This window comes from Mytilus edulis, chromosome 2, assembly GCF_963676685.1.
Source record: "Mytilus edulis chromosome 2, xbMytEdul2.2, whole genome shotgun sequence".
NCBI classification, from domain to species: domain Eukaryota; kingdom Metazoa; phylum Mollusca; class Bivalvia; order Mytilida; family Mytilidae; genus Mytilus; species Mytilus edulis.
Genome location: NC_092345.1, coordinates 50,069,633 through 50,092,930, shown reverse-complemented (window position 1 = coordinate 50,092,930; position 23,298 = coordinate 50,069,633). Strand labels below are relative to the sequence as shown.

Here is a 23,298-nt window from a genome sequence, read left to right as displayed (position 1 = left end):
TTTCAAAGATATAAAGCAAAAACTGCACTTTACCACTATGTTCTAATTTTAGCCATGTCGGCCATTTTGTTTGGTAGGCTGGGTCATCGGACACATTTTTTAAACTATAAACCACAATGATAATTGTCGCCAAGTCTGATTAAATTTGGCAAAGTAGTTTTAGAGAAGAAGATTTTTAGAAAAGTTACAAAAAATGATGAAAAGTTGTTAAAAATTGACTATAAAGGGCAATAACTCCTTAAGGGGTCGACTGGCAATTTTGGTCATGTTGACTTATTTGTAGGTCTTACTCTGCTGAACATTATTGCTGTTTACAGTTTATCTCTATCTATAATAGTATTCAAGATAATAACCAAAAACTGCAAAATTTCCTTAAAATAACCATTTCAGGGGCAGCAACCCAACAACAGGTTATCCGATTCGTCTGAAAATTTAAGGGCAGATAGATCTTCACCTGATAAACAATTTAACCCCATGTCAGATTTGCTCTAAATGCTTTGGTTTTTGAGTTATTAGCCAAAAACTGCATTTTACCCCTATGTTCTATTTTTAGCCATGGCGGCCATCTTGGTTGGTTTGACGGGTCACGCCACAAATTTTTAAATCTAGATATCCCAAGGATGATTGTGGCCAAGTTTGGTAGAATTTGTCCCAGTAGTTTCAGAGGAGAAGATTTTTGTAAAAGTTTACGGACGACGGAGGCCAAGTGATGAGAAAAGCTCACTTGACCTTTCTGGTCAGGTGAGCTAAAAACACTTATTTACCACATCAACCACTGAACATCAGGTTCCTGACTTGTGATGCAAACAAATGCAGCTGATTTTAAATGTTTTAATAGGCGCCATCCTTCACTCAACCTGAAACAATATCACAACATAGAAAGACACACTATAAAATATCAATTGAAGCAATTTTCAAAAGGCCTTGAATGAATCCCAAAAGTAAATTAATGTTGTTTTTGTGCAATCACTAAAGAACCATTTATCAAGTCTCCTTTCATCACAGTATGGGTGACAGGGATTACTATCCAGTAATGTAAGCACTGAATAAAGCTTAATATTTCAGGGTATTGAAGACCTATATGTCATACCTTATGTTGCAACATTGTTCATCTGCCTAATTGTATGATGTAAATATCAGTCTGCTAGCTTTCTCCTGAACTGTGTCCTCACTTTCATGGTTCATTGCTCTATATAAAGCTTTTTTTGTGTTTTTTAAATACTATAAGAAATAGGTCAACTATTGGTGTATTGAATGATTGTAAGGTGTACATGTCCGTCTGGTTAGGTTTATCTGACATAAATTGTACAGGTAAATGTTCTTGTGGTTTTTTTTGTCTGTTTCTTGGATACTATAGGCTAAAGGTCAACTATATTTGGTTTATGGAATAATTGTAAGATGGACATGTACACCTTGCATGGGTTCTACATACTAAATATAGTTGTCTTTTAATTCATAATAATTGAGAAAATCATGTGAAATTTCTAATGTTGACTGCCAAAATCTATGTCCATAAAATACAGAAAAAAATAAACCAAAATTCCAGATTTAAACAGGTGTTTAACCAGGTGCTCCGCAGGGCGCAGCTTTATACGACCGCAGAGGTCGAACCCTGAACAGTTGGGGCAAGTATGGACAAAACATTCAAGCATGATACAGCTCTGAATTTGGATTGTGATCAAATTTTTGACATTACATGGTTTTTTTTTACACAAAACAAATGCCAAGATTTTACAAATCAATTAAAGATTTCTTCTTCAAACTTTTTAAATCTAAAATTAAATAGTTGACACAGCATAGGTTTCTGACACAGAATGAATGTGGTCTAATGAACTTAAAAGGTTTTTTTTGCCTTTGAGCAAATCACTATGCTGTTGAATATTAATCCTCTCAAAAAAATGTTTGAAGAAATTTTCTTTTTATTTATGAAATCTGAAATGAGAAAAATTTAACCCCCCCCCCCTTTTTTTTCACATCCCCGTTTCCCTTTTTCAAAACTGATATCAATTCAAATTTCTAATGGAGTTTGCAACAATAACTACTCATTTAAATACATCATAAAATATTAAGATGTAAAAAAACTGCTTGTTATCACTGAATGGTAAAGATTATTTAAATTTATCAGTTGGTAGTAAAAAGTGTATATACATTGTATATTGTATATAACAAAGATTTAAGTTGATTCTGGACAAAGAAAGATAACTCCAATTAAAAAAAATTCTTGCTATTGCACAAATAGGATATTTCTTGCTTACTATTCTGGACAAAGAAAGATAACTCTAATTAAAAAAAAATATGCTATTTCACAATATTGTGCAATTAGATATTTCTTGCCATTGCACAATACTGTGCAATTGAAAAGACTTGCTATTGCACAATACTTAATATAATAATTTTAGATCCTGATTTGGACCAACTTGAAAACTGGGCCCATAATCAAAAATCTAAGTACATGTTTAGATTCAGCATATCAAAGAGGCCCAAGAATTCAATTTTTGTTAAAATCAAACTTAGTTTAATTTTGGACCCTTTGGACTTTAATGTAGAATTTGAAATTTGAAAACAGGACCAAAAATGAAGAATCTACATACACAGTTAGATTTGGCATATCAAAGAACCCCAAGGATTCAATTTTTGATGAAATCAAACAAAGTTTAATTTTGGACCCTTTGGACCTTAATGTAGACCAATTTGAAAACTGGACCAAAAAAACTTCAATAATCAAGAATCTAAGTACATTTTTAGATTCAACATATCAAAGAACCCAACCGATTCATTTTTTGTCAAAATCAAACTAAGTTTAATTTTGGACCCTTTGGACCTTAATGTAGACCAATTTGAAAACGGGACCAAAAGTTGAGAATCTACATATACAGTTAGATTCGGCATATCAAAGAACCCCAATTATTCAATTTTGATGAAATCAAACAAAGTTTAATTTTGGACCCTTTGGGCCCCTTTTTCCTAAACTGTTGGGACCAAAACTCCCAAAATCAATACCAACCTTCCTTTTATGGTCATAAGCCTTGTGTTTAAATTTCATAGATTTGTATTTACTTATACTAACATTATAGTGCGAAAACCAAGAAAAATGCTTATTTGGGTCCCTTTTTGGCCCCTAATTCCTATCTGTTGGGTCCTAAACTCCCAAAATAAATACCAACCTTCCTTTTGTGGTCATAAACATTGTGTTTAAATTTCATAGATTTCCATTTACTTAACCTAAGGTTATTGTGCAAAAACCAAGAAAAATGCTTATTTGGGCCCTTTATTGGCCCCTTATTCCTAAACTATTGAAACCAAAACTCCCAAAATCAATCCCAATCTTTCTTTTGTGGTCATAAACCTTGTGTCAAAATTTCATAGATTTCTATTAACTTAAACTAAAGTTATGGTGCGAAAACCAAGAAAATGCTTATTTGGGCCCTTTTTGGCCCCTTATTCCTAAAATGTTGGGACCAAAACTCCCAAAATCAATACCAACCTTCCTTTTATGGTCATAAACCTTGTGTTAAAATTTCATAGATTTCTATTCACTTTTACTAAAGTTAGAGTGCGAAAACTAAAAGTATTCGGACGCCGGACGACGACGACGACGACGACGACGCAGACGCCAACGTGATAGCAATATACGACGAAAATTTTTTCAAAATTTGCGGTCGTATAAAAAGCCTTTGAACCAGGTCTTAACCTAAATATTGTTAATGACAATCACAGAATGCTTATCCCATGTCTCGCTTCTGCCACAAAATATAGCAGAATCTACAATAAAGCTTGTAACTCACATCTATTTCTTTTATGTTGTTTTGTTTGATTCAAGTGAGTTAAGTTTGAAATGTCTATAATGAGTGCAAATTGACATCAATAAAAAAAATGGTACATTTTGGCAAATATACCCTCAACAAGAGTGCACACGCTGAAATGTCTTGCCTTCTTTACTAATCATTGATGTTATGTTGATAGTCCTTAATATAAAGCTTTATTACAACTGTCACATAAACTTATCATTAACCAAGTAAACTAAACATTGACCAATGTACCATGAAAATTAGGTCAAGGTCAAATAAAACCTGCACTACTGACATATAGATCATAAAATATTTCCATACACCAAATAAAGATGACCTATTGCATATAGTATTAGAAAAAAAGACCAGAACTGAAAAACTTAACGTTAACCACTGAACCATGAAAATGAGGTCAAGGTCAGATGACACCTGCCAGCTAGACAAGTTCACCTTACAATTATTCCATACACCAAATATAGTAGACCTATTGCATATAGTATATGAAAAACAGACAAAAACACAAAAAACTTAACTATAACCACTAAACCATGAAAATGAGGTCAAGGTCAGATGACACCTGCCAGTTGGACATGTACACCTAACAGTCCTTCCATACACTGAGTATACTAGACCTATTGCTTATAGTATGTGAGATATGGACTTGACCACCAAAACTTAACCTTGTTCACTGATCCATGAAATGAGGTCGAGGTCAAGTGAAAACTGTCTGAAGGGCATGAAGACCTAGCAAGGTGCACACATACCAAATATAGTTATCCTTTTACTTATAATAAGAGAGAATTTAACATAACAAAAAATCTGAACTTTTTTTTGTCACTGAACAAGTGCCCAGAGAGAAAGGCTAAGGACATTGGACATGTGACTGATGGATACTTCGTAACATGAGGCATCCATATACAAAATATGAAGCAATCAAGCCTTCTACAATCTAAAATATAAAGCTTTTACGAAGTTAGCTAACGGCACCAGCGGATCACTATCCCTATGTTGAGCTTTCTGTGACAAAAGTCACAGGCTCAACAAAAATCAACTTCATAATTTTTTTTAAAAACAATTCACAAAAAATTGATTCCATTTCAAAAGCTATAATAGAATAAAAGCTCCACATTTTATAGACATTGACCAAATATGATGAGCATTTTTTTAGACAAACACTTTAGGAAAAGCTTGGCCACCAACTACAATCCAAAATAATTCACAAACAAAAGTGCCAATGTTAATAATATTGAAATCCTGGACAATTTTTTTTCTGAGTCAGAGATGGTGTTTAATGTAAATTAGGATAAATCAATTATGGGAAAATTGGATCAAAACAGATGTTACAACACAACTAATACCTAAAGGGGACATAATTTTGTAATCTTTAATGCGAGGTGCCAAAAAGAAGTCTTTTTGTATCATTAGTAACATCACAATTATTGGTATTTCTAAATATGATTTGTAGTTTTCTGGCTGTATTGAAAAAAATACTAAAATGTTTGGGTCTGAAAAAATTGATCCTGGTAAGCTAACTACTATATAAGAACAAGTGTGTTATGAATAAATATTTAATGTTCAATGATGGTTTTCACATATGTTTTAATCTATAACGTCAAGGTACCCAAATTGCACCTATTTAGCAAAAATAGCAGCGGAAATCTTATAGATTTCCTAGAGACTAAACAGTTTGTATTTTTATATGATTTGATACTATGCACATCTTTCAACATAGGTAAAAATATTTAGATATACACAAAACGTTCACAGTATTTATCAACAGATGGAAGTGTGTACTGAAAAAGCAAAATGTACGGAAACGTCTCCATGCGACGTCATCAAAACATCATCTTTTGAAAATTAGCAGATACAATATGTTACAAGTATCCATTTCTTAAAAAATGAAGAGTAAGCATTGACTAATATCCAATTGTTCAAAATATTTGAAGAAATTAAACAAAAGCTCTGTTATTCAACGTTTGATGATGCGAATTTTAGCATGGATGCAATTTGGGTACTCCTCATTACAGAATCATTGATGGTTTGGAGGTCACTTCATACCCATTTTTGTATGATTCCACATGGAATCAAAATTAAATTGGTGAAACCATATAGTAAATAATCATACATCTACAAAATAAACACATAATGAAAACTTTTGTCTAAAGCATGTAAAATAAATGTAGATAAAAAATCTGTCAAAATAGGTGCAATTTGCATACCCTCATGTTATATATACAATTCCTTCAGAAAAGAAAAAGACTTAATTATTTTAGTGTGATTTCATTAATACAATTTAGTCAGCATAACTGTAGTAAATTTTATTTAGTCTTTTAATATTAATAAACATCTACATTCTGATATATTTAACAACTATTTTATACATCTTGAATGTATCATACAACATTTTACGAATTTATAGTGATTTCATTCAGCATAAGAAGGTCTTAACACTTTCTTAACCCTTTCACCGATTGCTGCCCAAACAGAAGCTACTCTGAGACGATGGCTTCCATGGTTACTATTACTCAAGTGGGAGATCTTCATAATAAATGTTAATAAAAACTTGTTTGTGGTTATTTGTGTATTTATTTCATTCACTAACATCATGTTCACAGTTTTGTTCATGTTTTGATAATTTATTCTTCATAAAATATTCAAATTTTCGGCATTATCTAGGTGAAATTCTCAAAATTCTGCTCTAAGACCCCAAATTAGTAATTTTTTAACCCAAAACGGCATAATTTTGAAAAATTTTATGAGCCTATAATAAGGCTGTACAAATTCCTCGCACTGAACGATGTCCATTCCAAATGTTTTGTACATAAAACGACATTTTATGTCAAAAAAGTATACTAGTTTGGCTTCAATTCTTCCATATTCTTTCAAAAAAAATGTTCCCTCATTTCAAATTCTCGTAAATTCCGTAAATTTCGTCTGATTTAGACACGGTTTTCAACAAAGGGAAGCGCCATGTTTACACTTTCATCCGGGTATTCATCAAAGAAAGATAACTCATGTTTGCACGGTTTTTTAGGGGGAAATATAAAAGAGGTATTCCGATCCCGGTAAAACGGGACTCATCGTCAGCTGTCTGAAGCGTGAATCCCGGTAAACCGGGACTCATCGGCGAAAGGGTTAAGATTTGTAATTTTTGTAATACAATAGCATAGGATGAAATATAGAGACCATTTATTTATCAATTGATAATGCTCATTAATTTGATAATTAATTTGATATTTATATTGGCACTGTTCACAAGTTTTTAAGTACAAGCAAATTTACACATTTACTTAATGAAGGATCCACAAAACTTGATGAACAAAACCCAAAAAATGTAACTGAAGTGATCTCATCATTAAAATTGTGGTATTTTTTCATGATCATAAAAAAACATTTTGATGGTACAATGGAGATCATAACAATTGAAGAAAATAATTACTGAGGATTTATTTATTTTGGTGGGTACCAATTTTCGTTGATTGAAGAAAACTTGCATATTCGTGGATATTTAATTTCGTGGTTTTGGCAAAGTCAGCAACAATTCCTTTGAAAAAGTTGTTATTCATTGAAAATTTAAATTCGTGGATCCCATGTACCCACAAAATCCACTTAAAATTGTTTCAATAAATTCATGAAAATAGTTTCTAAATGGGTCTTTACAAAAAAGAGACGACTCTTGTATAGCACTAATAATTTTTGGCACCTAATCAAATGAAACTGTAACATATTTCATTTACATATATCTTTGAATAACACAATCGATGATAACATACAATGTATAATAAAAATATTGTGTACATTATAAATTGAAATATTGTACATAATCTTTGAATGTTCTATTACAAAAAATTTCATAAACAATGATGTTTTAAAAATTTCAAATAACTTAATCATATTTATAGTGTCAAGGTGACATTTAATTACAATATATTATGTAGTCCCTTCAATTCTTTTTTAAAACATGATTTCTGCAACATCACCTCGATCATTCGTAATCCAATATTGATTGCTAGTCTTTGGATTTGTTTTCAATCTTCAGGCTATAAGATCATTGCATATTTCCATTAACAATTCATATGATTCATATAAATATATATCACTGAATGCACCACATCCAACCAATATTAATACATTTGTAACAATTCATATCAATATTTACCCCAGAATGCATTACATTCAATCAATATTAACAACAATTCATATTGAATCTATCCCAGAATGCACCACATCAATATTAACAACAATTCATATCAATTCCTATCCCAGAATGCACCACATCCAACCAATATTAACATTTAGATGAACCAGCTTTGACAGGTGATTCTTCAATTTTAGATTCAACTTCCATCCCTTCCTCTTCTTCTTTCACACTTTCTTCCTCTTCTTGTTTTGGCTCTTTCAGTGCTTTCCATTCCAGACTTTTCTTTAGTTCTAAACCAATAGCCCTTCCCATTGGAGGTGGTACAGCATTTCCAACCTATTTACAATATATATATATAAAGACAGTTTTAATTTGAATAATATATTCATTTTCTGCAAAAAATGGCACCAATGCCAACCTATTTATATATAAAGACAGTTTTAATATGAGCAATAAGTACATTGTCTCCAAAAAAATGCACCAATTTAACCATTTAATGACTTTCAGTAATATGTTTGAGTGCATCTCTATAAGTATCATGCCATTTAAGTGTGAACAATTGACATATTGCAATGCAATGATTCTTTTCTCCCAGTTAAAGTCTACTGTAATGGCATTTTGCCAGTTTATAATCTTTGCAGAACTTACTTATGTTTTTTTAATTGTTTCATCAAGAAAACCATTGCAATATTTGACACTTTTGTGGTTTTTTTCTACAATTCCCTACCGCCCTCCAATTTTCACAAAGTCTAGCTTTCCTTTTATATATCATATATATAAAACAAAATGAATAAAAATTTGTGAAATTGGAGAATGTCATCTTGACATAACATACAACAACGTAGTGCTGATGGACAAGTTAAGTGATTACTATGGGCTCCAACAAGGTGTCTGCAGGGCCCCTAACAAGTTCATCTATAGACGATCCAAGAAGGGGGCCCCTTTGTGGAAAAAAAATTGTTGATCATATAGGGAATCACTGAAGCATACCTCCCTTAGGTTAATCAGTGAAGTTTTAAATCCTTTTGGATGTGATAATGTCCTTTCGATGTCCACAAATTGTCATTGTCTACTCATGATACAGCAGCAGGTAAATAATATGCTGCAATCAATTATTTCTTATAACTAATTCTGCTGCATAATTTACTCACCCCCAAAATATATTACAGTTTTTTTCTTATTAAATAATACTTTAAATACCTGTCTGTGTCGGTCTAGTATGGTTCCAAAGAATCTGTATGTGTCTGGAAATCCCTGAGATCTGGCACATTCACGCACACTTACAACTCTATGCTGTTCTGGATGTAACACACGACCCTGGTGATAAGAATGATATTATTAGTTATAAAAGTCTCCAAAAATAATGTTGATAATCAGTCAATAACATACAAACAGCCTGTGGAAACTTTGTGCCAAATGTCAAAATGCTTTCAAAGTATTTAGTAACATCTGTTTTAATTGGAAAGCTATAACCCACTTTTTAGTAATCACATTACAGTTCTTTTTTTAATAAAAAGAAATAAATTGGCCATATTAGCAATGGTCCCAGGAAAATTTGTAAATCATTACATGAAAAAATTAACTTTTTCTAAACAATTTTCAGAGCACAATAAGTCCTGTTCTTAATTTGAAATAAATTACAAAATTGTTGGTAATACAAGGATAACTGTTAACAATTTTTCCTTTTTCACATTTCCAGCCAATTTCGTGCCAGAAACATACTGAGAGAAACTTTTTCACACAAATGTTATGGAAAAGCAATTACAGTTCTTTCAAATAATAATAATGTAAAAGAGTTCAACTATTTACTTTTTCAATTCATTTAGAATTTCTTATATTTTTTAATAGTTTTTTTGTACCACTACATATTTTATTTTCATTCTTTACCCCTTTTCAGTCTGACAGTAATTATTTCTAAACTTTTTTTTTTTTTGTAAACTTCATTATTTTCAAAAATATATATCTTTATTACCAAATTCTATATAAACTATAGGTTTTATAAAAACTATAGGTAATAAATATAATAAAACTAGATGAGCAGGGAAAATTAACATTTCTAATGGTGAACCATCCAAGGAAAATAGCTAAATACTTAGCAGCGTCACTTTTCCGTAGAAAACAAACAGTTTACTCTACTTAACATTCTTAAACTTTTTCACAAACATTAGATGAATAATATATGAACTTTTACAATCGTTAATTTTTAATCTATAATTATCTGTATTTAAATTTAAATTGGCAATTGACACGTGATATTAGAACATTTATATTGAACTAACAGTAAAAGGTGACTTATTGGTTCATTGGGCCGGGTGTATTATATATGTAATTATATTTTGTACAAATTTATGCTGATTTACACATGTCACTATAATAAACAATTTACTTACTTACTTACTTACTATAAACACTTATTCATCAGATCACAATAATTGAATCAGTTGAGAAATTAACTAGTAAGACTAATTATTAAAGGATAAAATTAATTAATCAAATAAATCAAATTATGACCCAAGCTTAATCAATAAGCAAATAATGAGTCACAAACCTATGACTCAACATGTTAAACAGATTGACACAAATCTCTCTTATTCATCTATGTCAACATCATCTCTATGTCAGAATAGGAGCAAATCATTTCATAAATAAATAAATGTATAAAAACACAATGTTCAAACTCACAGATATCAAAAACCAAGTAAGATAATTTCAATATTAAATTCAACAGCAATAATTTACAATGGACAGATATGAATCCACTTTGGCTTTGGTGGACTTTGAACAGATGAACCTTGATGACTATTCTTCTGGATATGAATCCACACCATCCGACACAGAATCATCAACACCATCACAGAATTCACATCATGCCGAACAGGTACCAGTCAACAGGGATCCAGTGAAAATCAAAAAAAAAATGTGTTACAGAAACACTCAAGCTCTGACAGAACACTTGAAGACCATTTCATCAATACCAGAGCTTTGTGATGTTACATTTGAAGTTGGTACAGAAAAGGTGAAAGTTCATGGGGTCAAGGCAATTCTTGGTACAAGAAGCAGAGTACTCTATAATCTCATTTTAAAGAAGCAGAAGGAGGCTGAATTTCAGAGTAACGTTGACAAAAAAGACAAGAAAAAGAAAAAAGCTGTGAAATCTAATAAAGTTACGATAATTGTGAAGAAGTATGAACCCGAGGACTTTAGAAAGATTATACAATTCATACACAGTGGTTCTGTGGATATCAATTGTTCATGTCTAGCTGGACTATTATGTGGAGCCTCACAATTTGGTTTGGATGACCTTGAAAGAGCATGCTGGAATTTTGTAAGAAATTTGATTGAATCTGAGACTGTTTCAAAGTTGATTCCATCAGCTAAAAGATACAGCCACCACAAGACTGGACAAAGACTTATGGAGAAGATAGTAAGCTGTACACAACAAAGTGTGGATCTATGACTTTAAGTATAAAGTAAAAATTGTTATGTTTTAAACATAGTGCTATAATGTAATTTATTCCAATGTCATGTAAATTTGACAAAATAAATGTTATAAAATATGAAAAAATATTTATATTTTCTTTCTTTTATATTCCCCCTACTCCATAAAAGTCAAAATTATCATAATGAAATGTGAAAGGAAGACATCAGGAATTGTTAGAACAGATATATGAGAATCTAAACATGTGTTCAACACTTTTGTATCCAGCCCGAAATTTCATTTTAGTTTAAAGAGCTGTTGTATAAAAAACCCACAAAAACACAAAATGATGATATTAGAACTTGGGTAAATCTAACAAACAGTCACCTAAAGTAAACAGTCTTTTGCATTAGTGTTTCGATACCTAACAAAAGGCTTTCAATATGACAGTGAAATATTATTATTCACATTTATTTATACATGTATCAATGTATTTAGCACTGAAGTATCCTGAATCCAGAAAGGCACAGTTGAAAATGATCAAAACCATTCTTGACCATTATTTGTCATGGAAGACAACATATTAAATAGATAAAGCATTTACAAGTGATTGCACCAAATCAACTAAAAGTTTTCCAATCAAGGATCAAATATCCAGACAAAAAAAAAAAAAAATTCCCTGATTCTACGAAAATAAATGAATCCATTGAAGAATAAGGTGATGTTCAAGAAGACAAAGCAATTTTTTTAGTCAATTCATTAATTCCCCATAAAATATATAAACAAAAATAACCTGTTTTCCCATAGGTTCTGGATTGGTTACAGTTGTGCTGAAGAATCCATCCCATTCCAGCCTGCCATACAGCCCAGCCCAGTGATTATGTCTGTTTCCTGTGTGAGGTAAACACCAGGGGACGACAGTATTGAATTGTCTGTCCATAGGATCACACTGTTTCCCCTCAGCACAGGAACACACTCCTCTCAAGCTTCCGTTAGATGCTTTTCCATTTCTCTTGTCATGATGTGTATATTGCCTGTTAAATATCATATATGAATTAGATGCTGTTTATATAAAATAAATGTTTATTAATTATTGAAGGTATTGTATAAATTAATAACATCAAATAAGAGGCCAAAACTAAGATGAAATGTTCAAACCAACACTTGCAACTAGACATATCATATCCAGATCTATTCTATACATAGCAGCCTTTAAATTCAGCTTTACATCATAAATATATATACATATGAAGTCAGAAGAATATCACTTCTAATGGTGAGTTTTTGAAAAATGACTGTCAGCTATTCTAAGAATTTTCATTTAAAATGAAAGAATTCTTTCAATATCGATGGCATTTAAGTTATGATAGTTGATTAATTATTCTCTAAATATTCTTCTTGAATGATTTCTTAATGTTTAATGTGAATTATTGCATAGATATTCAAGACAAGGAGTAGTTCAGCAATAAATAATTAAGTCAAGGATAATGGGCAAATAACTTGTACCCCAATGGAAAAAACATACTCGAATAGAAATCAGTATGCAAGTTGGATTGCAACAAGCCTTATATATATTTTTCATGCAAAAACATAATAAAGTAAAGAGGACCATAGAATTTTCAAACCTCAAAAAGACTTACAATTTCTTTGACTTGGTTCCATCAGAAAGTCTGACCTCAATATTAGGAAGAGATCTCCAGTCTGATCCTGGAGCTAAAGGTATATGCTGCATCCTAGCATGAACTAATGCATTCATATCCTTACAAATATGATCTCTCAGTATTGGCTGGTGTTGTCTACCTCTAATCTGAAATTGTAATATTGTAATGATATACCTTTGTATAAAATGTTACACTTGGACAGCTTAAACACTAGTTATCTGTCAGGGATAATGTGTTTATAAACCTGTACATTCAATCTTGATCAGGCCAATTTTTGGTAGGTTTAGTAGCTCATGACTACAGCATGAATTGTTTTGTTTATATCTACCATATTCAGTAGCAAAGTCAACAATTCTTTATATAATTCATTTTTTTTCAAGTATAGAAATCCTGAACACAAATGTTTATGCACTGGAAATATCCAACCATCCTATTAAAAAACAAAACAATATTAATGAAATCCCTGTAGGAACATTTCACAATTTTTTCAGTTTACAAACAGACAAATTATAGACTTCAGAATAGCTTATAAATAATACAAAACATTTCAATACTAACCAGTTTTTGGAAATGTGACTGTGGATCTCCTTGGTAAGATATCTCTTCTGCCTTGGCACCATTCCTTATATCAGGTAAATCAGACATTGTGTCTCGAATGGTTATGGTCTTAAATGGTGCTGATACCATTCTTGTAATGTTAGACATGAACTGCAAAAAGTAAGAATGCAAGTGGAAATAATGTTTTATAGTAGATACCTCAAAATTTACATGGTAAACAGTCTGGATTCTCTTTATCGTTCTTTTGAATTTTTGAAAGGTTTTTATATATCAAAACATGAATTTTACTACAAATCCAATTTTTCTAAGGGCAATATTTTTGTACAAAGTAAAGAACTAAAACCTGGTTCATCTGTACTAATTAGTGTGCATCATACTAGCTTTTATTGATAACATAAGAATGCAAAGTACTATAGCTTTATATCTTCTCCAATGTTGTTACTGGAAAAAGCTTTGAACATTCTGTCTGAGGATGGGTAATTAATGCAACTGCTTTCGTTCTGTATTTTTGAAAATATTTTCATAGAGAAAATAACTCCATATGGCTATAGCCTTAGCTTACCCTTCTCTCATCCACCTGAACAGATAACTGCATGGCTCTTGGGGAGAACACATGTTCTGGTTCTGGGTAAAATGGTAACTTTTCACCAGGTGCAGCTGCCAAAATTATAGCCCTGTAAATAAAATATTAAAATTTAATTCTTATTTAAGACTTCATTACTTGTAAGCACATCAAAATGTAATGTATAATTAGGTCATACACTGTTTCAACATAGCTGAGTGTATCAAGCATTTCTAACCATACGCTACTACATAAAAATTGGCGAAGGTTATTTTTGTTTGACTTCTGAATTTTCAAGTTGTGTTCATAAAAAGATTCCAAATGGAAATGATGCAGTTGTAGTTCCTTATCCTTTATCTCCAATGATAAGTCTTAAGATTCAACTTAAGACAGTACAAATGTTACATAAGTTACATAAGTTGTAGCCAATCTGAAAATAAGGTACACATTATCAATACTGTATAATTCTTGCATGCATTTATTATTACAATTTTGTAATTTTAGACTAAAATAAAAAAATTTTTTTTGCAATATTGAGAAAAATCATGTTTAAATGATATAAAAGATTTCAAAATGAAAGTTTAAATTAATGCGAATGTAACCCTCTTGCGTTTTTCATAATAATAAAAACATCACAATCATTTCTGAATTTTCAATACTAAAATCTTGATCATATTGGTTTATAACCTGGGATAAATCCAGAAAATTTCATCATCAAATTAAAAGGATCAAAACCTACCTCCTCCTTGTTTGGGCAACTCCATAACTGCCTGCCTGTAACACTCCAAACGTACATTGATATCCCATTCTTATCAAACACTGTAGAGCCAATTTCAATACCATACTTCTTTTGAATGAAACAAAATTCCTCACATTTTCCAGCAAGAAAAATTTTGGTCGATAATAATCACAGTAACTCAAATACGATGAAATTAATGAATTCTGGAAAATATTTAACAAAATATTTCATTATGAAACAGAGAAAGTAATAGTATTGAATAAACTGTTCTAGGAGGGAAATGAGCAGTGGTTCACTGGGTGTATAATACTTGTCCCTTAGTTGTCCTACCATAAAAAAAAATCCGGTAAATATTGTAAAACAGACGGGAGTTTTCAGCACAGATGAATATATGCATGAAAATATTGTGAGGATCAATAAATAACTTATTATGAGACATGCTTACAAATTAATAAAGAAGTATAGTTCCATAACTCTGAGATGAAATATCTAAAAATTGTCAAAACCAAAACAGAAGATTGTAGTAACAAGACGAATAATATAGTGCAAAACCTTTTTAAAGATCTAAAGTCTAACTTGAGTTTTCAAAAGTACTAAAAATTATTGATTTATAATGAATAACAGAGCATGATATACAGGATATTTCTAATGTGCCCAAACATTTATCTATGTTATAAAAGTTTGTAATCAACACAATGAATAGACATTTGTATATTAATAGACATTTATGTTGTAAGTTTATTTTCGATCTATGAGTTTGAATGTCCCTCTGGTACCTTTCACCTCTTTTTTTTTAAGCTGACCTAGAGACATTGTTTTATCTTTTTAAGTTGTAGGGCTGCTGCCTCAATGACCTTTGAGGTACATCCTACATCTCCTATCTATCATTTTATAATACCTTAAACATGGAATATTCTCTGGAGTTAAATCTGTTCATGCCACTGAATCCCTGGCATGGTGGTCCACCACACAATAATTCTACTTCTCCTTTCTGTGGCAGCTTTTGTCCCATTCTGTTTGTAGTATCACCCTAATAAATAAATGTAAATAATCAACTTTTAGGTTATGATGTGGACAATCAAAGATAATGCATAAAACATGTCTTAAGCTCTTGCCCTAAAAAGCAGTTACTGTCTCAGGTGATAGAAGGTTAATCAGCAGTTAATTACTCAAACATTTGTCCCATGTGATACTCCATTGAGCTGTAGATACTGTGCTATGTGGTAATAAGCTTTGTGTATAATTTTATAACATTTGGTTAAGGCAAAGTAAAGTTATAGTATGGAAATGGCAAATTTATAAAAAAAAATCATTCATAAAGGTACTAACTCCAGAACAGTGAAAGTGATGCCACCCACATTTAAACTAAAGCTGTCTTTGGTGGTAAAAAGCATTGTGTATAATTTTCTCAGCAGCATGGGCATAAAAAAGGTCCCAATATTGTATAGGACTCTTACAGTCATCTGTGAATACATCCTGAGGTGTTTAAACACAATATTCCTGTTCTTAACTGCATGACAAGTCTTAACAGCTCATTACAATCATCTGTGAACACGGTACATCCTGGGTTGTTCATACAGAATGTTCATGTTCTTACCTGCATGACAAGTCTCAATAGCTCATTACAATCATCTATGAACACAGTACATCCTGGGTTGTTCATACAGAATGCTCATGTTCTTACCTGCATGACAAGTCTCAATAGCTCATTACAATAATCTGTGAACACTGTACATCCTAGGTTGTTCATACAGAATGTTCTTGTTCTTACCTGCATGACAACTCTCAATAGCTCATTACAATCATCTGTGAACACGGTACATCCTGAGTTGTTCATACAGAATGCTCATGTTCTTACCTGCATGACAAGTCTCAATAGCTCATTACAATCATCTGTGAACACGGTACATCCTGGGTTGTTCATACAGAATGCTCATGTTTTTACCTGCATGACAAGTCTAAATAGCTCATTACAATCATCTGTGAACACTGTACATCCTAGGTTGTTCATACAGAATGTTCTTGTTCTTACCTGCATGACAACTCTCAATAGCTCATTACAATCATTTGTGAACACTACATCCTTGGTTGTTCATAGAGAATGTTCATGTTCATACCTGCATGACAAGTCTCAATAGCTCACTACAATCATCTGTGAACACTGTACATCTTTGGTTGTTTATACAGAATGTTCATGTTCTTACCTACATTACAAGTCTCAATAGCTCATTACAATCATCTGTAAACACTGTTTATCCTGGGTTGTTCATAGATAATGTTCATGTTCTTACCTGCATGACAAGTCTCAATAGCTCATTACAATCATCTGTGAACACTGTTTATCCTGGGTTGTTCATAGAGAATGTTAATGTTCTTACCTGCATGACAAGTCTCAATAGCTCATTACAATCATCTGTGAACACGGCACATCCTGGGTTGTTCATACAGAATGCTCATGTTCTTACTTGCATGACAAGTCTCAACAGCTTATTACAACTGTACATCCTGGGTTGTTCATACAGAATGTTCATGTTCTTACCTGCATGACAAGTCTCAATAGCTCATTACAATCATCTGTGAACACTGTACATCCCGGGTTGTTCAATCTGAAGGCCTGTGCTGCAGGTTCCTCTTTTTCTATAGCCCATTTAGAATCAGCTATTCCAGCTTGATGAAATCCTTCTGACAGACCTTAAAGAGAATAGATATTCTTCTAATTTACTTTAATATTAATTCAAAAGATTTATCTAATACTTATATAAGTAACAATTGACTTTTTTCAAACAAAAATGTATATTGTGTTTAACCTGATAAACTTCATACTGTACTTCTCCTTTGAAGTGAAGTTTCTGAAATCCATGGCATTGTGTTCCTTGAATACACAGCAACCTTTAACATAGTTGAAGGTGAAGTATGTTAAATTTTATTTTATTTCCTTGTTGTTTGTTACTGTGTATCTTTTCTTTTATTTTTCTTCTTTTTTTTTTTTTGACTTTTGCACTTATTGACCAGAGTAAATATATCTTGATAATCAAACAATTGAAACAAAATTTGTTGCCTTTAACAAGTTTCGATCAATATTTTGATAAAAAAATTTCTTTGAATTCTTATTTGTTGACAAATATACAAAACACAATATATTGATACAATATAATCCTAATCAACTACCCCTACCCCAAAAAGGAAAGTTCAAAAATAACCTTTGAAGATGTCACTAAATTTTTGTTACACCAAATGTAAAATTTATACACAATTCTATTTTGCCACATGAAGTGTACTATTTTTCTGTGAGGTTTAATTGAAATGTATAGAAGTCTATAGGTTGTTGGAAACATGATAATTGGGGATAGCTTGATACCTTTGTGTCCCTCCAACTTTGTCCATGTATGTCCAGGTACGGTCTCTGCAATGGACCAATTTAAGTACACCTAGGGTGTGCTCAGGTACACAGGTATAAAGAACACTTTTAAACATTGAATAGTTACCTCCACAACCAGCAAACACATCCAAACATCTGAGTGGTTTCCATTGTATCTTTGTCTCCTCCACATCCTCAGAGGGGGCAGATGATTTGCCTTTACCCTTGCCCTTTCCTTTACCTTTTCCCTTACCCTGAAATATCACATTTTCGTAAAGAAAAGTAAACTTGTATCCTATATAGTCTATGGTTTAAAGCTATCATTTTTGCAATGATTTGTTTTCTTGTAAACTTGTTTCTCTTTTCTTTTGGAAAATCATTTACTTCTGGATACTATCTTATGATCATAAACAAACTTCTGTCCAAGTTTGTTAGAAATCCAGGATAGTTTAAGAAAGTTATTAAAATTTCAAAAACTTTAACCACAGAGTGAATATTTGTGGACCCCTTGACAGAATGTAGGATCGCTATGTCTCGCTTTTACAACAAAAGTCGAAGGCTTGACAAAAATGTCTGTATAAGCATAATTTAATTTTTTTTCAAATTCTTTTTACACAACAAAAGCGCTAAGACCATGCATGGCGTTTTATCACACTTAATTTTTTGCCTCTGATACTTGCAATTTTTGCACAGTATGTCCAACCAGTTATTTCTTGAGTTGTGAAACTGTTGAGCTTTTGCTTTCTAATAATAACCCTTCTATTAAGAATTTGGTATTAAGTAAACAGGAACTTGATGATACATTCATCATGAATGTGAATACATCACACGGTATAGGAGGCTCACATGAAGCTGGATACAAAATTTCAGGATTTTTCAGAATCTAGTTCTAGTGAAAAGAGTTTCATATATACCCAAAATTATCCATCAAGTGTAAACATGTATATACAAATATTCAGTTAACTGGAAGTTGATTAAAGAATTTTCCAAGGGGAAGATAATGACCAAAACTGATAGGAAGATGATTTGTCCACACATCTTCAAATTAATCCAATATTGTTGAAAAAAAATCATTTTATCCCAATAGAATAAAGGTGATATATTGTTTCTATTTACTTCAAAAACAGTATCATAAAATCCACCAACACTATATAATCTGTGCATACCTTTCCTTTGCTACCAAGTAACCTTGCTTTGTGTGGAGGTTCTTCAAATGTTTTGTTTTCACTGTCATATGCCTGTAATAGGTTTCATAATTCTGTTGATAATATTTTAGCAATTGCTAGTTTATTAATATCTTATATCTATTAGTATAATTCATCAATTTCAATGGTTGATGTAATAAATATCAGTTCAGAAAGTAGAATGACATCTGGTAAAGGATTGCTTGACATGGACAGTTTTTAAGTAGAAATAACTCTACTGTAATAAATTGTTTGGTATGTATGTATGTATGAACGAAAATCCCTCAGTTTACAGAGCACCCCTCGAGAGCTGCAAGCTAAGGGTAGTGGAATCCGTGTACAATTCCTATCAGGATTAATGGAGATGTGTCACTAAGGTATTTACAATGTTGGTTCTGCAACTACTTCTTCAAATTATATCAACTTATCATCTTAATCAGATGTTGATCTGATGAGATAAAAAATACTGTTAATTTTTTCTAAAGCTTATAAAATATTTATTTTTAAATGATTCATGTAATATTGATGCATACAAATTGGAATATAAAACTTGATTTCAGCTTCATTAACCAGGGTGATGATACAAGAGTTTATCTTGAACTCCTAAAGTACTTTGATGACCAAAACCAGGGATAAGTGGAACAGTACAGTTAGTTTTTTTATACACTTATCATAGTTGAATTGTAGTTGTATAGCAGAAAGACTATATTTGTAAAACAACAGGATAATTTTTTTTATCTGAATATTAAACCTTACCTCTGAGAAGTAAAATTTATTTGGACCACTAAGGAAATAAGCCTGAAGATCCTGTAAATTGTCACTGTAAAGCACTTGACATTTCCCTTTCACTAAGCTGAAGTCTACTGTGGCCTCTGTAAAATAAGAAATAAATGTCATTTAGAAAACAAGAATGTGTCCATAGTACACAGATGCCCCACTCGCACTATAATTTTCCATGTTCAGTGGACCCTGAAATTGGGGTCAAAACTTTAATTTGGAATTAAAATTAGAAAGATCATATCATAGGGAACATGTGTACTAAGTTTCAAGTAGTTGTGACTTTAACTTCATCAAAAACTACCTTGACCAAAAACTTCAACCTGAACTTTGTACTTTCATTTTCTATGTTCAGTTGACCATGAAATTGGGGTCAAAACTATAATTCGGCATTAAAATTAGAAAGATCATATCATGGGGAACATGTGTACTAAGTTTCAAGTGGATTGGACTTCATCTTCATCAAAAACTACCTTGACCAAAAACTTTAACCTGAAGTCGGACGAACGAACGAACGAACGGACGAAAGGAGGCACAGACTATCGTAGGTGGGGCATAAAAATAAGGGCTACTTTAAAATATATCAAATGAAGCAAAATGCTTTTCTAATCTTATTCTGAAATTAGATAATAATTATGTAATGTTCCAGCAAAAGATAGAGATTAAATATAAAATGTTGGATTCAATAATGGAAGAATTGTAGAGCAGAATTTGATTATTTTTTTGCATATATTACTTGATAATCTTTCTTTCAAAAATGCTCATTTCATCAACCAGATATCGATTTTTATTATGAAGTTAAATAGTGTTGATATTAAATATCATTCCATGATCTGGGTGACTACAGAAGTTGAACATTTGAGTAAATTTAGCATGCACCAGTCAAGGACAGATGTTAAATAAAAAACACCCACTTTCTGTTTAGCTTTCAGATTGGATCAAGTAAATGAACAGTTGCCTGTAAAATTCTATAGTAAGTTTTACATCTCCTAATTTTTTCACTAGACTGTTGAGTGTTCTGAAAGTTATGAAATTTTGTTTTCCTCTCCAAATGTTTGACTGTATGGTCTTTGAGCCTTAAAAATACTAAAGATTGTAATAATGCTTATTTCTACTAATCATACCTTCTTCAGACCAGTACAACATATTGAGATCACAGTGATATGTGGAAGTAACTCCTTTGTGTGTATCTTCTGGTCTGTAAAGATAAGCAGCATTGCATTGCATAGCTTAGACATAATGCAAATCAACTTATTTTCCTAAGCAATTTATTTATGTCTATGAGTAGAATGATTTTTTAAAAATAAATAATGACACAATTATTATAAAATTTTCAATTTCCCTTATATGAATACATAACAACAGGAAAATCGAGTTTAAAAGGACTGTTAAGTAAGATTTTAAATGACAGACATGACTGTTTAGAGCAATTGTAAATTGTAGGAGCACAAGTCAATCTATGCCAACTAGTCTTAACTAGTATTTCTTAATTCACCCTGCTTAGTTGGAAAATAGCTTATACTAATTTAAGTCTTCTGATTGATCTGAGACAACAAAAACTTTCTTTGGCATAGAAAATGCAGAAATTTAAATTCCTTGCTCAATATAAGAATAATATTACAATAACATTTGACAAAGACACACCAAAAGGTTTTCATCATTAAAAATTCAAAAACAAGCTATCAAACAGGGACTACACGGTTTGAAGGTTAACATTGGCTTCAATCAATATACAATCATTGCTTTATTTGGATAGTAAAATGTAATTCCACTAAATATGTGATTTGAGATATTGTAAACAAATTAACGGTCCCATTTTTCTTGCACCAGATGCACATTTCGTCAATACATGTCTCTTCAGTGATGCTCGTGGCCAAAATATTTGAAATCCAAAGCTTATATAAAAGAGGAAGAGCTATAATCCAAAAGGTCCAAAAAGTAACATGCCCCTACCAGTCACTTTAAAAAAAAAAATGCAATCAACACGTTATAATTCCTTTCAATTACCTGTAATATTTACAAACTTTAATTCTTATATTTGTCATGTCAGGAAGTTTTGATCCTGTGGATTTTTTACAATAAATTTCTGTAATTCTCCCAATTCTGAAGGGTGTTGGTAAATCTTCATTGGAACCTTTGATGTATTCAGATTTTCTGTAGGCCTCTGTGTATAGATTTTCATCTACCTGTAGGAAAAATAAGTTACACATTAATAGCTGCTTGTCCTTAAGTATTTTAATTTTATACAAATAAATGAAAGCTGTTGTTGGGCATGTTTATGAGTGGTCACTCATGGTAATTCCTTTCACAAGTTTTACCTCAGACTCAATAAAGGCTACATAGAAGTTTTACTTAAAATTCAGAACACGTAAATTACAAGTAACTTCTAGCTGAACCGAGAAGTCATTGTTGTGTAAAGTATACTACCCTCCATTTGAAGTAGCCTAGTCCTACAGACAGATAGATTGGTTATCTATCAGACTAGTCTACTCTTAAAGGAGGTTTGATAACCTGACCTAACAATGACTTCACGGTTCAGCTAGCAAGCAAGCTAACCAAATATATTACCTTTGCCTACACACTCATTAAAATCGACTGTAACAGACTTTGCTAGATACAAAATTCAGTCTATGACTTTTCTTGAGTAGTTTGAAAAGGAAAATTTCTGTCAATTTGCCTAAATCGTCTAGGAAATTTGAGTGCTAGCTTTGAAAAAAAACAATTCAGACAACTAAAATTATATTGAAGATAATTACTGCACTGTGTTTAGTTGACTTTGTTGGTTTCTTGACTTGTTTAATTTTGAAATTGAATCCTTCTGGTTCTATGTAACAGCCATCTCCTATCTTATAGTCCACACTATCTCGACAAACACTATTATAGAATACTCTGGTATCTGTAGAATCATCTAATTCTTCTCCCAGACTAGGGATTTCTTTCTGTAGGAACAAAGAAAAATAGATAATTTGTAGACTAAAGAATCGCAAAAGGCTATTTAAAGTTGGTGCCTTTAAATTTTTAGGCACTTATCTGGATTTTCTCAACCTAAACCTTAGATTTTGGAATTATGTGGGATGTATTTGAAAAATATTTCCTTCTTTTATTATATCAT

General features: G+C 31.7%; 2 protein-coding genes across 2 annotated transcripts in view; one reads left to right on the top strand and one right to left on the bottom strand.

Annotated features, from left to right (window-relative positions):
• Positions 1 to 5,342: 5,342 nt before the first annotated feature.
• Positions 5,343 to 23,298, bottom strand: part of LOC139510204 (DNA (cytosine-5)-methyltransferase PliMCI-like) — a 57,039-nt gene continuing 39,083 nt past the window's right edge. The window contains exons 24-41 of the mRNA XM_071296664.1: positions 22,943 to 23,125; positions 22,194 to 22,372; positions 21,311 to 21,384; positions 20,166 to 20,281; positions 19,392 to 19,463; positions 18,353 to 18,479; positions 17,407 to 17,558; positions 15,766 to 15,897; positions 14,868 to 15,070; positions 14,129 to 14,240; positions 13,567 to 13,716; positions 12,988 to 13,154; positions 12,141 to 12,381; positions 9,130 to 9,246; positions 7,398 to 8,265; positions 6,767 to 7,226; positions 6,008 to 6,262; positions 5,343 to 5,392 (exon numbers count right to left, since the gene is read on the bottom strand). Coding sequence (XP_071152765.1) covers positions 8,077 to 8,265; positions 9,130 to 9,246; positions 12,141 to 12,381; positions 12,988 to 13,154; positions 13,567 to 13,716; positions 14,129 to 14,240; positions 14,868 to 15,070; positions 15,766 to 15,897; positions 17,407 to 17,558; positions 18,353 to 18,479; positions 19,392 to 19,463; positions 20,166 to 20,281; positions 21,311 to 21,384; positions 22,194 to 22,372; positions 22,943 to 23,125 — 2,214 coding nt within the window. The 3' untranslated portion in view covers positions 5,343 to 5,392; positions 6,008 to 6,262; positions 6,767 to 7,226; positions 7,398 to 8,076. The remainder of the gene's footprint in view (positions 5,393 to 6,007; positions 6,263 to 6,766; positions 7,227 to 7,397; positions 8,266 to 9,129; positions 9,247 to 12,140; positions 12,382 to 12,987; positions 13,155 to 13,566; positions 13,717 to 14,128; positions 14,241 to 14,867; positions 15,071 to 15,765; positions 15,898 to 17,406; positions 17,559 to 18,352; positions 18,480 to 19,391; positions 19,464 to 20,165; positions 20,282 to 21,310; positions 21,385 to 22,193; positions 22,373 to 22,942; positions 23,126 to 23,298) is intronic.
• On the top strand, positions 10,670 to 11,386 carry LOC139510367 (serine-enriched protein-like). Its single transcript, XM_071296949.1, has one exon. The coding sequence runs from the start codon at positions 10,670 to 10,672 to the stop codon at positions 11,384 to 11,386; it is 717 nt and encodes a 238-aa protein (XP_071153050.1).

What these genes read in the sequence shown, in the direction of transcription:
- LOC139510367 (XM_071296949.1), top strand. Translation starts at nt 10,670, where the DNA reads ATGGACAGATATGAATCCACTTTGGCTTTGGTGGACTTTGAACAGATG.